Here is a 17,507-nt window from a genome sequence, read left to right as displayed (position 1 = left end):
ATGTCTCTGAGCTTTTTCGCTCAAGGCTGGTGTTCTACCATTTTGAGCCACGGCTCCACTTCCGGTTTTCTGGTGGTTTATTGGAGATAGGAGTCTCACGGACTTTTCTGCCCCAGCTGGCTTTGAACTGAGATCCTCAGATCTCAGCCTCATGAGTAGCTAGGATTCCAGGTATGAGCCACAGTGCCCAGGTCCAGCCATGGCTTTTTATTTAGGAAAAATTCAAATCTATATAAAAGTAGAGAATGGAATAACGGACAGAATCCCTTCCTCTCCTAGCTTCAACAACTATCATCACCTGGCTCATCTTGTTTTATACTCTAACCTACTCTCGTCCCAGGGCCAATTTTAAAGAATAGAGAAAAGTTATTGATTCATGACGAAGGCTGAGTGTGCTGGGTGTACTGGTTAGCCAACCTGTCAGCCAGTCCTTCCAGCCTGCCTTCCAGGGCAGGGAAATACCCCCCCCCCCCACCTTCCAGTCTCCCGTGCAGGGAGGTGCAGGGTGAAGCGATGGCCCAGAGATGACCCAGGGCTGCTCTGAGGCTCTCTGTGAGGGAAATACATGCATTCTTAGGTGTGCATGTATGTTTGTAAGTGTACACACATCTGTGTCACCCTGGGCATGTGATTCACCAATGAGCTTAAGTGCATTCAGTACAGGAGGCTCTACGAGACGCAGGGTAAATGACAGTTTGGGGGGACACTGAGAGAGCATCTGTGTTAGGAACAGGGCCATCAGGAGGCTAGCTTCTGTCAAAAGGGAGGAGACCGGAAGGGCTTTTCAGAAGACTCGTGGACGGAGAGTCTCTGCATGGAGATGGGTGGAAAAGATGCGTCCCCAGCAGAGCTGTGTCTGCTGTGGAATGCAGGGCAGGAGGATGGTGAGCAGGGCCCAGGCACACAGCTGGGGTTTTCACCGATGTTCCAGACTTCGTTCCCCAGGCCTGGGAATAGCCCACGCATGGGGAATACACCTGCTCATGCAGCTTTCATCCTGACTTCTTAGACTCCAAAGATGTGAGCATTTGCTATAAAGAAGAAACCCTAATTTATCATGAGTTTAGTTCCATTTATTATTATTAAAAAATTTTTTTTGGGGTGGGTTGTGGAGCTTGAATTTTGGGCTGGGCGCTATCCCTGAGCTCTTCAGCTCAAGGCACTCTACCACTTTGAGCCACGGCGCCACTTTTGGTTTTCTGTTGGTTATTGAAGAGCAGAGTCTCATGGACTTTCCTGCCTGGGCTGGCTTTGAACCATGATCCTCAGATCTTAGCCTCTTGAATAGCTAGGATGACAGGCGTGAGCCACCAACGCCCGGCTAGTACCATTTATATGAGAGGATTCTGGATCATTTTCCAACAGGGAGAGAGGCCTGCTCATGCGTGTGGGTACATTAGCCCTGAACTGAAGAACTGGGTGAATCAGAAGGATGGAGGCACGCAGAGAGCAGTTAGGGAAACACACATCACCTACAGGCAGTAGGCAGCGCAAGATGCATCAGACAGCACTGCAGGGAAGTCTTGCCTGAAGCCTCGGTGGCCCCGCCTTAGAATTTGGAGGTCACACCCCTGCCCACTCTGGCTGGGCTTAGGTTAAAGGACTTCCCTCTGTTCTCGTTGTGTTCCAATACAGGACCACAACTATCACAACTGAAACCTCACAGGCCACCTGTTTGGTCACAGCCTGAAATGTTCTATTATTTCTACAATCCTTTATTGAAGTGGATGAGAACAGACAATGACGTCAAATGTAATGGGACAACCATCCCATATGGTCAGTCAGGTGTGGTTGCGAGGTAGGGCTCGAGATGTCCTAGCTAGACTGGGGTCAGACTCTGCAGCCCAGCAAGGGAAGGCAAGGAACCTCTTCTTCACCAGCCTAGTAGAAGTCTGACTTTTATTTAACAACAAACGTTTAGAAATAAGATGAATGAAATCACTTGAGAGTAGGATACATAAACAGAACTTCAATGTAGAAAAAAAGGCCCTGCTGGGAAAGGGGATGAGGAACAATGGAATTGTCTCAGAGACACACAGAAAGCTCACATTGTCAACAGGATTAAGCTGCTACGGATTCTCCCCAGAGCATCACGGTTTCATTTTGCTCAGCCTGAGATCTCGCTCGATTTCAAACTGTCTGTGGTCCACTCGGTCTAGAAAGGCTTTCCGTTCAATGTACCTGGAGGAAGATTAAAAAAGCACTTGTTGAGTAGAGTCCACAAGAAACTTGCACTGTCTCACCCTGGGGACAAACCGGGGCCTTCCCCGTACGGGGGAGCAGACTGCAGCAAACGCAAGCAGAGGGCCTGGCAGGTCTAGAAGGACCGAGGCTCTGTCACCAACATCCAAACCACACCTAAGGACGAGTCTGGCTTAGATGTGAATGCAAATCAAATGTAAAGGACAGGGCAACAGCTTATCAAAGGCAAAGTAAACTGGAGGTTCAGTGTCCAAATATCATTCACCTCTGTGACAAGACTAAGTGAAAATGGAAAACCAGTCAGCTTGGTTACATATGAGCTGGGCAATGCTGGGTGAGAGACTGAGCCTCTCTGAGCTTCATTTTTCGCCACAGGAACATGGTGATGCATATCCTGGCCTTGCAAGTGAATTTTCGTGGCGGGCGAGGGAAAGCTACATATTCTGTCCATTCCTCATGACACAAGGAGTCAATGGGGCAGAGAAATGACTTCAGAGCACTACTATGTGCTAAGAGCTGTGCCTTGGATTGTGCGTATCTGACCACCCCTTGCTTATCATCCTTGTTGTTCTCAACTTGGTTGGGCCAGGCTGCTTCAGCCAGGATGACAGGAGAGGCCTTTCCCTAGTCATTTCAGGAATGAGATAGTGATCAAGAGCTTCTTCCTCTACTGTCACAAACAGGGAGGATCCCCTTAGAAGGCTGGTTCTCTGCTTTGGCTCTGGGGCCAAAGTTGGTGATCCCAGGCAGGGTGAGAAGGAAGGAGGGAAGGGGGGAGGGAAGCAGGAGGCATGCTGGTGAGCAGCGAGGCTGGCTGCTTAATGAGACACAGCTGCATTTTAATGTACCTTCTAGCCATAAAATATGCTGCAATTTGCTTGGGGGGAGGAGATTTCTGCTAATTAATCTACCCAGAGAGCAAAAGGACCATTGAAAATGGGAGACATAATTGAATCTCTGCACTAATTTTTCTTTTGTTGCATGGCAGAAAATGTGAATTTGTCACTGGCAGGTTATTATGTTTATGGTGAGAATGCTACCAGGGTCAGAAACCTGTGTTTCTTGCTGAGTTCAGACCTTGATTTCCCTCCCAAAAGCATCTTGTGCAGTAAGGCCCCTCTTACCTGTTCATCAACTGTGCCTGCAGCCAGTAACCCCATACACATTACCTATGGGGTTGGCTAGAAGGCACTGAGTTACAAATCTTGACTACCACTGGCTGGCTGTGTGACTCTGGGCAAGCCACTAATAGTTTCCCAATACACAACAACAACAACATCCAAGAAGAATCTTCCCTAGGGAGGGCTGCTGCGAGGATTAAATGAAATTGTGTACATAGTGTTGAGCACAACACTATACACTACGGTATTCTTTGCCAGTCCTGGGGCTTGAATTCAGGCAGTGGGCATTGTTACTGAGCTTCTCTTGCTCAAAGATAGCACTCTATCACTTGAGCCACAGCACCATTTTCTGTTTATGTGATACTGAGGAATCAAACCCAGGGCTTTATGCATGCTAGGCAAGTACTCTACCACTAAGCCACATTCCCAGCCCTCCACACTATGGTATTTTTTGAGCTCTTTTGATCAGAGCTAGTGCTCTACCACTTTGAGCCAGAGTGCCACTTCCAAGTTTTGGGTAGTTAACTAGTTTCTGCCTGGGCTGGCTTTGAACTGTGATCCTCAGCTCTCAACCTCCTGAGTAGTTAGGATGACAGATGTGAGCCACGCAGTGCCTGGCTAATTCTATAGTATTCATGAGATTCCTATTGTCTTAGAAAACCAGCCTCTGGAGCAGAGTGCTCTGGAAGACAACACACAGGTTGAACTGGGACATCTGTTATCAGCAAGCAGTAACTATTACCTGGATAAAGAATTAAGCTGCCAGGTCAAAATGGTCAACAAGGCTGGAAGGGGTGGATCTTAGGTTTGACATAAATCCCCACGTTCAGAGTTAACAGATTTACGAAGTAAAAATACAGGGATAAATTCGAATTCAGACTCTCTGGAAGACAGGGATGGGGCAGATACTGTAGACTTCTTCTGATAAAGGGAAAAATGGGGAGTTGAGTACTGGTGGCTCACGCCTGTAATCCTAGCTATGCAGGAGGCTGAGATGAAGATCAACTTTCCTGGGCAGGAAAGTTCATGAGATTCTTATCTCCAATTAACCAGAGAAAAGCCAGATTTGGAGCTGTGGCTCAAGTGGTAGGGTGCTAGCCTCAAGCAAAAAACCACAGGGACAGCATCCAGACCCTGAGTTCAATCTCCAAGACACACACACACACACACACACACACACACACACACACACACACACACACACACACACACACACACACACACAAAGGGAAAACTGGGGAGCAGTTGGACATACAATGGAACACACACACACACACACACACACACACACAAAGGGAAAACTGGGGAGCAGTTGGACATACAATGGAACGATTCACCCTTTCTATTGCAAGTGGCACCACACAGGCCTGTAAATAAAACTGATAAGGGAACTGGGCACAGTGGCTCACACTGGTAACCTCAGTTAGTTGGGAAGCAGAAATCAGGAGGATCACAGTTGAAGGCCAGCTTAGGCAAAAAAGTTAGCAAGACCCCATCTCAACAGATAAGTGGAGCATATTGGTTCATGTCTGTAACTCTATACGCACGAAGATCATGGACTGAGCCTGGCACTATGTAAAAATGTAAGATCTTATGTGAAGAACAACAATTAAAGCAAAAAAAGAGAATGTGGCTCAAGAAGTAGAATATCTGCCTGACAAGCACAAGGCCCTGAGCTAAAACTCCATAGGGCCAACAAAATTCAGATGGTGAGAAATGTATGAGTTTATTTCTGGGCTCTCTATTCCTTTCAGACTATGTGTGTCTGGATGATGATGATGATGATGATGACGACAACGACGACGACAACAACAACAACAACAACAACTTAGGCCTGAAGCTTACTGCACAGGAAGCAGGTGTGTGGATAGCAGAGTGCTTAAACTGGCCCTTGGAAAAGCTGGTAGAAAAGTGGGGTGACAAGATAGTGTGATGTGCTGGTATTGTCGGTTTGGCACCAGGGATCAGAGCTTGCAGTGCTGCTATCTGCTGGTATTAGCAAGGGCCAGGAGGAGGAAGAATGAATAAGGCCTTGCAGGTTCCCGGAGCTCAGTGGGTCCAGATGGCTTTGAGATCACAGGCGCAAACTCCATGATGGGCACTAATGAGGCATGTGAAGGCTGAGTTGGGGCTGTGGGAAGCCTCAGGGAGCAAGGAGGGAACATGTGCAGAATGCAACCGGATTCCCAGGGGACAGCCCTGACAAAGGCCATCCAGACAGGTCTGGAGACGTCATTTCCCAATTCCCAGCCACCAGCAGCTGCTAACAGGATCCTTGTGACAGTTTTGGTTCACCACCAAGAGATGACCATAAACAAACAAACCCCCATTGGACAGGGGTTCCTCTAGTACCAAGACACAGAAAGGATGCTGAGGATGAGTAACTCTGATGTTTAGTACTTGTACTTTGGGGCAAGATATTTAATTTTCTGGCCCCAATCTCCTGCTCTGGAAATCAGAAATAAATATAATAATACCTTAGCTGGGCACCAGTGGCTCATGTCTACAATCCTAGCTACTTAGGAGGCTGAGGTCTGAGGATCTGTGATCCTCAGAACCAGCTAGGGCAGAAAAGTCTGAGAAACTGCAAGTGGTAGAGTGCTAGCCTTGAGCAAAAGAAGCTCAGGGACAGTGCCCAGGCCCTGAGTTCAAACCACCCCCCCCCCCGAATAAAAAAAGTCTAAGAAATTCTATCTCCAATTAATCAGCAAAATGGTGAATTGGAGGTGTGGCTCAAGAGGTAGACCTCAGGCTGTGAGAAAAAGCCAACTAAAAGAGCACAAGGCCCAGAGTTCAAGCCCCAGTACAAGCACAAAAGAAGAAGAAGAAAAAAGACAATATCCTATGGATTTTGCAATGGAACAGGGAGACATGCTTTGTAAAGAATAAAACTAAAAAGTTATAAGGATTGTTTTGGAGTTCTTTCTTCTTCTTCTGGGCTGCTTCACAGAGACTCAGGACAGCTGCCACAGAGGCTCTAGAAAGAAGGGCTTGCTGGGAAGGCTGACTCTTCAAAGGCCTCCTGAGGACTCACCCAGTTCGGCTGGCACTCAGGGGTTTTCAGGCATCTTAGAAGTGGGCCGCAGTTCTGTCATAGACCCCTGGCTGACAAGTGTGCTGGCAACTCTGGCTCTGGCTCACTTTCTGTCCTGGTGCTCTTGTGGCCTGTGCCTAGGTGTCTGGGGGACCAGCCTGATTAAGCCCAGCCCGCAGGGAAGCCTGGGGGTGAGGGTGAGGGAGCACAGCGCCCTTTTCTGCTGCTGCTGTTTGCCTGGCCCAGTTAAGAAGCAGCAGTTCTTTATTTTCATTACCAAAATATGCCAATAGCATCAAGGACCTAGGGGATTTTCTAGTTTTTCCTTTCAGAACCAGGTTAGATACAACAGGTTCAAATATCTTTTGGATCTTTCAGCTCAAATCACTTTTTTGGTTACAATTTCCCAGAAATCCAGGACAAAGGAAAGTGGGGGAGTCTTAGAAGTGAAGGACAAGGAAAGGGGAGGGAGTGGCATCCGGGAAGACACTGAGATCCACTTAGAAGGCAGTGGGCTCTGGGGCTGGAAGGAGCCAGTGGTCAGGGGACCTCCAAAAGCACCCAGTTATCATTCTGGCTAGATACCCACAAGACATGCCTCCGCCCACTGGAGAGGAAAACGGCCCCCCGAGGCAGACACAGGTGACAGGACACACAAACTCCCTGTGCTTCACGCAGCCAGCCCTGGTTGCCACGTGAGCACAGACATGAGGTGGAGTGTGGTGAGTTTTGGCTCTTAACTGCACGAAGAAGGAAACATCCTGGACTGACAGAATGAGATGTGGACTTCTCTGTCCTGAGAAATTCAACTGAAAGAAGCCAACTGTCCAATACTTGGTGTGCCACTGCTCTGCTTCGCCAGGGCCTCACTTGCAATGATCTCACGGGCAGGACTGAAAGGGTGGCTATTTTAATGATTTCTTCTCCACTGCTTTCCTTTCATAATAATTATCTCAAGGCTGTGCTGGTTCTGGAAGAGGGACCCCTAGGGCTATTGGAGATGGATTCTTTGGAGAGAGAAAATGAATTTTCTTGGTACTTTCTTCATGCCTCTCTGAGTCACAAAACACCTGGCTTCCAAGTCATTCAGCTCTGTGATCTTCAGTGTGATTGGACAGCAGCCACGTCTGCATTTCCCTTCTTACCATGCCTCGTCCCCTCCGCTAAGCCTGCTGGCCCATGCCTAGAAGCACTGGAAAGCTGTGTTGCTGCTCCATGGACACCAGCAGGACACTGTGAGGAAGCTATGCTCAGCACCCTCAGCACCCAAGTGCTGACACAGGTCTAGAGTGCTGCACGGGCTGAAGGGCAGCTGGGGACCACAGGAAAAGCAGCAGTTCCTTCTGCACAGATGACTGCACTGAGACAGGCATTTAAACTAACTCTGCTTGCTGACAATGATGCATTTGACACCCCCATCTTTTTCTTTTTTCGCCAATCCTGGAGCTTGAGCTCAGGACCAGGGCACTGTCCTTGGGCCTCTCTGTGCTCACAGCACCAGTTCTGCTTTTTCTGTTTATGTGGTACTGAGGAATCGAACCCAGGGCTTCATGTATCTAAGGCAAGCACTCTACCACTAAGTCACATTTCCAGCCCATCCCCATCTTTTTCTTTCCTTCATTCATTCACCATTTTTTTGGGGGGGGGGGCGGTGCTGGTCCTGGGGTTTGAACTCAGGCCTGGGCACTGTCCCTGGGCTTTTGTGCTCAAGGCTAGTGCTTTACCACCATGAGCTACATTTCTGGCTTAAAAAAAAAAAAAAAAAAGCAGAAAGAGCCAGAAGTGGTTCTATGGCTCAAGTGGTAAGCGCTAGGCTTGAGCTGAAGAGCTGAGGGACAGCACGTAGGCCCAGAGTTCAGGCCCCATGACCGACAAAAAAAAAAAAAAAAAAAAAAAAAAAATTTCGGTCATAGGGTTTGAACTCAAGGCTTGGGTATTGTACCTGAGTTTTTTTGCTCAAGGCTACTGCTCTATCACTTTGAGCCACAGCGCCACTTCTGATTTTCTGGTTGTTAATTGGAAATAAAAGAGTCTCACGGACTTTTCTGCCTGGGTTGGCTTGGAACTGTGATCTTCAGATCTCAGCCTCCTGAGTAGCTAGAAGGACAGGTGTGAGTCACTAGCACCTGGCCTATTTCTGTTTTTTTGGTAGTTAACTGGCGATTAAGAGTCTCACGGGGTTTTTCTGTCCGTGCTAACTTTAAACCTTGATCCTGATTTCAGCCTCTGATTAGCTAAGATTATAGGCATGAGCCATTGATGCCTGACTAGGCCCCCCATGTTTTTGGGTGTTCAGCTCTACTAGGCTAGCTAGTAGGATGGGGGTTTTAGAAACTGCCACAGGATGGCACCTACTCTGTGCTGGGGGCAATTCTAGGTGCAGAAGGCCCGGTCCTAGGTGGCTTACTCTGGCTAATATATGCACCAGCTGGTAAATACAAGAGAGAAAACTAATAGGGTTAAGTGGCAGGGGTGGGTGGAGCTACTCTGGATGGCAAAGCAGAGCTTTCAATGAGAAGACAAAGGAGGGAAGGATCTGGCTGGGGGAGGATCTGGCTAACCCTGTTAGGAGTTTAAGATGGATCAGAAGTGTGATAGGGGGGTTTTCCATGGGAGGTGAAAAACGGCCTGCACTTTTACACCATCATTTCAGCAGCTGGTGGAGAATGGATTAAAAGGTAGATTCAGGGAGCAGACATCTGCAGCTTGCACAGGAGCTATGGCAAGGCAAGACAAAGAGGGATGGGCTGAAATACTCTGTGACATAAGCACCAACTATACTTGTAGGATTTGAGTAGGAAGAGGGAATCAGAGTGCTGCTGAGGTGTTTCTTTTGACAGTGGACAAATAGCAATGGTGGCATGTTCTGCAAAGTCTGACACAGGGAGTCTGTTTATGAAACCTGAGCAAGTATTTGGTTCTGGACAGTAAGCTGATGTGTGGCTTGGACATGCAGATGGAGCTATCAACCAATCACCCAAGACCTAAGACTGGAATTCAGTGGGATGCTTAAACAGAAGATATTTCAAGTCACCAGTAGAAAATGGTAGTCAAGTCTTTTTATGAGCTCTTCTGAGGAAGAAGATGAGGCAGCTGCCTAGGGCTGGGTTCCATAGTTGAAAGCCCGGGGAAAGAAGAGAAGCCAGGAAGGGAGATGAGGAGATGCCCCCAAGTTATATTTCCCACCATTATGGAAAATTTTCCTCAAGAGTTGGCAAGGGATAAAGCATGGAGCTTTCCAGTAAGGCCTCAGTCTTGGCATTGTTAGTAATGGCAGATGGAGAAAGGAATGTAAGCAAAGAACTAGGGATAGGAGAAAGAAAGGAAAGAGACTTTTATTTATGAACATGTAGGGTATTTCTGCTACTTATTTAATTCCCACAACAAGTTTGAGAGGTATATTAAAGAATTCTTACTTTATAGATAAAGAAACTGAGTCTGGTGTCCATGGCAGATTGGTGGAGGGGTCAAAATTTGAATTGTTTATTATAAAATATTTTACAGTGAGAGGAGTCTGCTGTGTGTCCGTGCACAAGTGTGTGCCCTGAAGGCAGGCCCGAAGATCTGGGGTGGAACACAACAGGATCTGCGTTGGCAGATCTATGGTATCATCCAATGGTGGAGGTGGTAGTGGTGCTGAAGAGCCTTAGACACAGGAGGGCAAAGCAGAGCATAGAAGTGCCATGCTGTTAGTTGTTCCAACTCAGTTACGTGATTTTCCATTGCCTGATAAGCCCTCATTGGGCAGATGGCCTTTTAATCTTGTTTTCTCTCCAGTCTGTACTTTATTAACTCTTCTTTATCTTCAACAGGGCCACACCTTACTTTTACAAGACTTGTATTTGCTCAAGTAGGAGGAATGTTGTCCAACCCATATGATCAACACTCAAAGAAGTACCAAAGTATAGTATACAGTAGAACTTTCTCTGCTGTCTGAGAATCCTGTGGGAAGTGAACAGTGAAGCATAGCTTGTGGAGAGATGTGGGGTGAATTTCAGAGCCACTCATTCTTATTGGAGATAACACAACTCACGCTTTTGCTTTGTCCTGAGCTTTTCCTGATAGCTTTAGCTCTTTTGCCTCTGTCTGGAGGCACAGACAGACTGATCTGGATCTGGTAATTAAGCAGGCTTATAAAATAATTTTCACTAAAAAAATTCTGAACAGGCTGTTTGGCTTCTAGACTCATACAAATACTGTTGAAGCCTCATTTAGAAATATGACCCCTAGGGGCTGGGAAGGTGGCTCAGTGGTAGAGTGCTTGCCTTGCATTCATGAGGTCCTGGGTTTGATTCCTCAGCACCACATAAGCAGAAAAAGCTGGAAGTGGCACTTTGGCTCAAATGGTAGGGCGCTAGCCTTGTGCTGAAGAGCTGAGGGACAATGCTCAGGCCCAGAGTTCAGGCCCCATGACCGACAAAAAAAAAAAAAAAAAAAAAAGAAATATGACCCCTAGCCCGGGAATGTGGCTCAGTGCTTGACTTGCCTAGCATGCATGAAACCCCAGGTTCAATTCCTCAGTACAAATAAACTGAAAAAGCTGGAAGTGGCACTGTGGCTCAAGTGGTAGCCTGGAGTAAAAGAAGCTCAGGGACAGTGCCCAGGCCCTGAGTTCAAGCCCTATGTCTGGCAAACAAACAAACAAACACAAAACAACAACAACAACAAAAAACAGAAAAGAAAAGAAACATGACCCCTAGGTCAAGGGTTCATACCCATAATGCCTTAGGAGACTGAGGCAGGGAGGTTTTGAGTATGCTAGCCTGGGCTATACAACCTGTTTCAAGTCCTCCAAAACTACAAAGCCCAAACCCAACACAGAAGAACAAAGAAATAGGACCTGTAAAGTAAATCTGTGACTTCTCTTTAATATTATTTAGGTTATTAATATCTTTTTTTTTTTTTTTGGGTCCAGTCGTGGGGTCTGAACTCTGGGCCTGGGCACTGTCCCTCAGCTCTTCAGCTCAAGGCTAGCGCTCTACCACTTGAGCCACAGCGCCACTTCTGGCTTTTTTCTTTTTGCTTATATGGTGCTGAGGAATCGAACCCAGGGCCTCAGGCATGCAAGGCAAGCACTCTACCACTGAGCCACCTTCCCAGCCCAGGTTATTAATATCTTAATAACCTGAATGATTTGTATTTATTCAGGCTGCTGTGGGGCAGGTGCTCTGCAGGGCTTTGAGTGTATTTCATATACACACATTACATGCTGTCTTGTGAGAGATGCACACCCGCCTTCACCACTGAAGGTGGTATTACTGACAAGGGAGCTGGGCCTCGGACATACCTACGGTACTAGGAGGGGCACCCCGAATGGCAGGAGGGGCACAGGACACTTTCTTCTACTGTTGACCTGGAACCACGGACCCACTTCTGTAGTAACCTTATTAATACTTTCCTGGTTTTTCACTCAATCACCAGAAAAACAAATGTGACAAGGAAGGGATCATTTTCACAACTAGATGCAATTTATGGACATCCTCTTTGTATCCTACAGTGGGCAGGAAGGGACAGGGCAGTGGCCTGGGATGATGTCCAAGAGCCTGATACACAATGCAGTTGACAGTCAAGGGTGAAGCCCAACCTGGCCATGATGAAATGGACAACAACAACAACAAATCAGGATAATGCTTTGCTCCTCAAGCATTTGAACTAGTCTGGCTTCTCAGAAGGCCAGATGATTCAGGTTCAGCCAAGGCTGCTAACACTGAGTTAGATTTTAACCATGGGAATACGCCAGGCAACTTACGGTTCACTAGAACTGTAATTCAGCAAACTCAGCTTGACAGATATCACTGGCAGAAAAACAGTTATGTTCTCCCACACCCCCCTTCCCTCACCCGCGGTAGGACTTGCCCCATGTTAGAACAACCTAAGCACTCTCATTTCTTCATTTCCCATGTAAAGTTCCTGCTGGCTCAAACCAAGCACATCTCTCATAAGTCACTTCAAGTTCTTACCCCTCTTTCCCTCGATTATGGATGGCCAGCTCTTCGCCAATCCCTTCTTCCTCCTTGAAGCTCTCCCAGTCCAGTTTGGACTTCTCAAGGGTGCTCATTTTCTGTTTCTTGGCTCCAATTTTCCCCAAGAGGCTGCTCATGCCACTTGGTCTTTTTAAACTAAGGAAAGAGAAAACAGAACGCATGTGGGATGTAAAAGACAGATCTCTTCAATGGTTTTTTTGGATTCATACAGGGTTCCCTGGGTTGGAGCCATTTATCTTAGTGAAAGCCATGTTTATAACTAGGGTTATTTCCTTCCTGGTATGGAGAGCACGGTAAATACAGCAGAATGCTAATGTGCTCTTCCTTCCTAACAGCTCTGACTGCCCTGCACAGGGCTGACAGGAAGCCCTTGCCCCTCAGACCTCTGTGTGCCATGCAACCAGTCTGCTTGCAGGAAAGGAGGGGTGGGGTGGGCTCAGGAGCTTTGGAATCACATGGCTGAGTTCAAATTCCATCTCTGCCTGAATGACTCAAGACTAGTTATTTCAGTACGTCTCTCTTGGTTTCCTAATCTCCAGTGAATGCTTACTCATGGGGCTGTGGCCTACCTTCCATGTAAAGGGCTAAAACAGCACCCGGCCTGGGTCAAGGTGCTATAAGCCCTGGCCACTCTGAATCACAGTCATTGTTTGTGTTTTAAAGTCTCTGGAAATTCTTTTAAGAGTAAGAACCAGTTCCCAGTGCTGATGAGCAAGAAGTCGCAGTAGGGTACAAGGGCCTTTTAAAGGCAGTTTAGTTGCCTTTCCACTCCTGTGAGCTGGCCTGGTTTTCCCAGGAGGTGGGGAACATTCCTGAACACAGGGAATGTACAGCCTGTGCTCTATTTGCTGGTGATGCTATCAGGGGCTGTGGGAGAAACCCCATATGCCCAACTACAAGTCTTGGCAGGCCAAATGTTTCCAGTCAATGCTACATGTATGAGATAAAAGAAGAAAAACAGAAGACAGCTGGTTCTCAAGAAGGTGATATGAGGGGAAGAACTATGAAGGCACATGGCTTTTGATCTTTTTATGAAACTATCTACCAGCACATAGGAAACTAGAAGCTATTTCTGCCTCATGAAGATATGCAGGAGTGTTAAATCACTTAAACACTATGAGCTCATCCTCTGAGTGCTTTCATAGCCACTTTCTAACTGGATGCTCACTATAGCCTAAGCCAAAGAACCATGGGCTCAGAGTTAAAGGATCATCTTCGAGATCATCCAGTATCAGCTTCAATCTAGTCCAAAACCCTGCACCCTGAGAGTGGGCTGACAGGCCAGTGTCCATATTAAACACAAAACTTTGGAGCCAAAGAGTATCTATAATGTTGCTGTTCTATTAACGTAAGTCTAGAGGAAACCTGCATTCCTGTCAAGTTCATGCCCCACTACACACTGTGCTTAGATCAACTCAGAGCAGGCCAGGCAGGCATCAGCCTCGTGTTGAGCTGGATAAATAAACAAAGTTCAGAGAGGTTAAATGAAACAACAAAGGTCAAACCAATAGAGAATGCAGCTCTGCATTTCTCTGAGTGTAGTGTACTGTTTTTTGTTGTTGTTTGGTTCCAGCCAGTCCTGGGGCTTGAACTTAAGCCTGTGAGCTGTCCCTCAGCTTCTTCACTCAAGGCTGGCACTTGTATTTGAGCCACAACTGTACTTCTGGCTTTTTGGTGGTTAACTGGAGGTAAGAGTCTCACAGACTTTCTTGCCAGGACTGGCTTTGAATTGTGATCCTCAGATCTCAGCCTCCTGAGTAGCTAGGATTACAGGTGTGAACCACTGGTGCCTGACTTACATGGGATTTCTAAGAGGAATAATTTCTACTTCTATCAGCCTATTCACTCTCAATATCCCAGGGCTTGTATTTGATGTGAGCAGCATCCAAGCTATGTATAGTATCTTGCCCTCCTTAGCTTATCTCTCAATTGGTATTATTCCTAGATTACATTATTTATTTAGTTGTTTATTTTATCAGTCCTGGGCCTGAACTCTGGGCCTGTGCACTGTCCCTCAGCTCTTCAGCTTAAGGCTAACACTCTACCACTTGAGCCATAGCACCACTTCCGGCTTTTTCTGCTAATGTGGTGCTGAGGAATCGAACCCAGGACCTCATGCATGCAAGGCAAGCACTCTACCAAAGAGCCACCTTCTCAGCCCTACATTATTTATTTGATCAGTCAGGGTTTGAACTCAGGGCCTGGGTGCTGTGCCTAAGCTCTTTAGCTTAAGTCTAGTGCTCTACCACTTTGAACCACAGTTCCACTTTTGGTTTTCTAGTAGTTAATTGGTGATAAGATCTTCACAGACTTTCCTGCCCAAGCTGGCTTTGAATTGCAACCCTCAGATCTGTTTCCTGAGATGCTAGGATTACAAGTGTGAGCTACCAGCACCAGGCTTTTTTTTTTTTTTTAACTCTGGGCATGGGTGCTGTCCCTCAGCTCTTCAGCTTAAGGTAAGTGCTCTATCACTTGAGCCATAGAGCCACACTTCTGGTGTTCTAGTGGTTTATTGGAGATAGAAGAGTCTCATGGATATTTCTGCCCATGCTGGCTTTGAACTGTGTTCCTCAGATTTCAGTCTCCTGAGTAGCTAAGATTACAGGTGTGAACCACCAATGTCCAGCTACATCATCTTTTTTTGGCCAATCCTGCTGCTTGAACTCAGGGCTTGGGCACTGGCCCTGACCTTCTTTTGCTCAAGCCTAGCACTCTTACCACTTGAGCCACAGTGCCATTTCCAGCTTTTTCTGTTTATGTGGTACTGAGGAATCAAACCCAGGGCTTCATGCATGTAGGCAAGCATTCTACCATTAAGCCACATTCCACATTCCCAGCCCTACATCATCTTTTTTGAGAAATGTTTTTGTGAAGTCTATGAGGAAAATGCTTTTTTGCTGCAAAGTTGTGAGATTGTTTCCAGAAAAAGAAAAAGAGCCACATTCACCCCTTGTTCTGTCACCACTCAACAGAAGGAAGGCACCTGTGCTACCATGCTTGGAGGGAGGGGAAAGCTTTCAGCTCTTCTCTCACTGGGCCATTAACATGGTTTATGACATCCTAACTTGAGAGTGTCTGGAGCACAATAACCTGCCTTTAACTGAGGCTAAATCAAAGTAAATGATGCTCTGATAGCAGCCAAAATGTGGTGTGTGTGTGTGTGTACATACTCATCACTCATCACTAAGTGACTGGAGCCTCTTTCAAACTGTTATGTGGGCCCTGCATGCCTCTCAGAGTGCTCCCGTCCATCCCTTCCACCTTGCTACGGGATTTGAGTGGCAGAATCCTGGCGTCATTCCACCACAACTTTCAGGAGTGAGATTTACCACCACATTTCCTGTCTCTGTGGTTATAGTACATCCATCAGGCTTTCAGGAAGCCAAGACAGGTGAGAGCTGGCTTCTAGGCAGGTGCCACTGGCTTAGCTGTGCAGGAGTATCACAGAGGGCCTGCAGCTGAGAACGGCGCAAGCTAGAAGGAAGGAAGTCAGCTCTGCATATACTGGAAAGCTGGGGGTGATGTCAGAACTCTTCTGGAGATTTCTGTTATCACTGGGAACCAGTGGCTTTTTGTTCTGGATCCTAAGTCACGGGCCAAGGTGCTGTCAGAAGATCTGCTTTGACACATCACCCCAAGACAACAGTGCTTTGTTTTGAAGAATGCTCAGATACTTCTTGTGAGTCAAAGTTCAAAGAAATGGAAATAACACTTGTTCCCTCACAGATTACATCCAGAATATTACACTGAGAGCATCCAGGCTATGATTACCAAGATACTTCCAGTGTTTTAACCACCTCCTCCTAAATGTCAGTTTCTGACCTCACTACCATGAATGTGATGTGGAGACAAAGCTCGTGTAGCAGGCTGGCCTTGTTCTAACTAGCCAATGTCCAGGCCACAAGAGGAGGCTGAGCTCAGTTCACGCTGGCAGAAAGAAATGAAACTTCTGAGATTCCCTTCCCCAGTGTCCCACCCCGGTGTCTCATTCTCTGACAAAGGTAATGCTGGGGTCTTTCCTGCCCCTGTTCCAGCAGTTTCCTTCCTGACCATTCCCATGCTATGGCAAGCAGGGAAGGGCACATCACTGTTTCTCAGCAGTATGGGAGGAAACATTCAATTTTAAGGTTATTAGGATTAAGCCTGGAGAGGGCATGCTTTACCTCTGATGTGCAAACCTCTATGGCTTTGATCTGCATGAACAGATACAGCTGGAGCTGGACACAATAATTTCCTGATCAACACAAATGGATTAATAATACTTCTGGAAATGGACTTTTAAAGAAATGATTAATACAGCTTTTTTTTTTGGGTCGGGTTGTGGGACCTGAACTCTGGGCCTGGGCACTGTCCCTCAGCTCTTCAGCTCAAGGCTAGCGCTCTACCACTTGAGCCACAGCGCCACTTCCAGCTTTTTTCTTTTTGCTTATGTGGTGCTGAGGAATCGAACCCAGGGCCTCATTCATTGCAAGGCAAGCACTCTACCACTGAGCCATCTTCCCACCCCCAGCCTCAAGGGGGGTCCGGTCGTGGGGCCTCAAACTCTGGGCCTGGGCACTGTCCCTCAGCTCTTCAGCTCAAGGCTAGTGTTCTACCACTTGAGCCACAGCGCCAGTTCCACCTTTTTTCTTTTTTCTTATGTGGTGCTGAGGAACTGAACCAAGGGCCTGAGGCATGTAAGGCAAGCGCTCTACCACTGAGCCATCTTCCCAGCCCTAATACAGCTTTTAACATAGCTCATCATGACCATCTTTTTCTTTATGCAGACCCCTGGGAGTTCAATGGAGAAAGACATAGCTCATTTTCCAGATACTGGTTCCCTGTGGATTCCGACCAATCACAAACACAGCAGCCAAGAGGAGGGGAATGGAATCAATCTGGATTTATTTATTTATTTATTTGTCATGGGGCTTGAACTCAGGGACTGGGCACTGTCCCTGAGCTCTTTCACTCAAGGCTACCACTATGAGCCACAGCTCCACTTTCCGTTTTTTGGTGGTTAACTGGGGACTTTCCTTCCCAGGCTGGCTTTGAACCACAATCCTCAGATTTCTGCCTCCTGAGTAGCTAGGATTACAGGTGGGAGTCTCCAGCGCCCAGCAGACCTGGCACTTAGAAGGCAACGATCTGTGCTGAGCCTGCAGAGGTCAGGTTGGCATAGCATGT

General features: G+C 47.1%; 1 protein-coding gene across 2 annotated transcripts in view; it reads right to left on the bottom strand.

Annotated features, from left to right (window-relative positions):
• Window positions 1–1,885: 1,885 nt before the first annotated feature.
• Window positions 1,886–17,507, bottom strand: part of LOC138825106 (craniofacial development protein 1) — a 90,958-nt gene continuing 75,336 nt past the window's right edge. The window contains exons 6-7 of one of the 2 annotated variants that reach the window (XM_070019503.1): window positions 12,318–12,476; window positions 1,886–2,181 (exon numbers count right to left, since the gene is read on the bottom strand). In XM_070019503.1, the coding sequence (XP_069875604.1) occupies window positions 2,091–2,181; window positions 12,318–12,476 (250 nt within the window). In that variant the 3' untranslated portion in view covers window positions 1,886–2,090. The remainder of the gene's footprint in view (window positions 2,182–12,317; window positions 12,477–17,507) is intronic. The other variant, XM_070019505.1, reaches the window with a different exon arrangement.

Source organism: Dipodomys merriami, unplaced genomic scaffold (assembly GCF_024711535.1).
Source record: "Dipodomys merriami isolate MVZ:Mamm:240054 unplaced genomic scaffold, mDipMer1.0.p SCAF_134, whole genome shotgun sequence".
Taxonomy (NCBI): Eukaryota; Metazoa; Chordata; class Mammalia; order Rodentia; family Heteromyidae; genus Dipodomys; species Dipodomys merriami.
The sequence above is the reverse complement of the archived record's forward strand: the minus strand, read 5'-3'. Positions and strand labels throughout refer to the sequence as shown.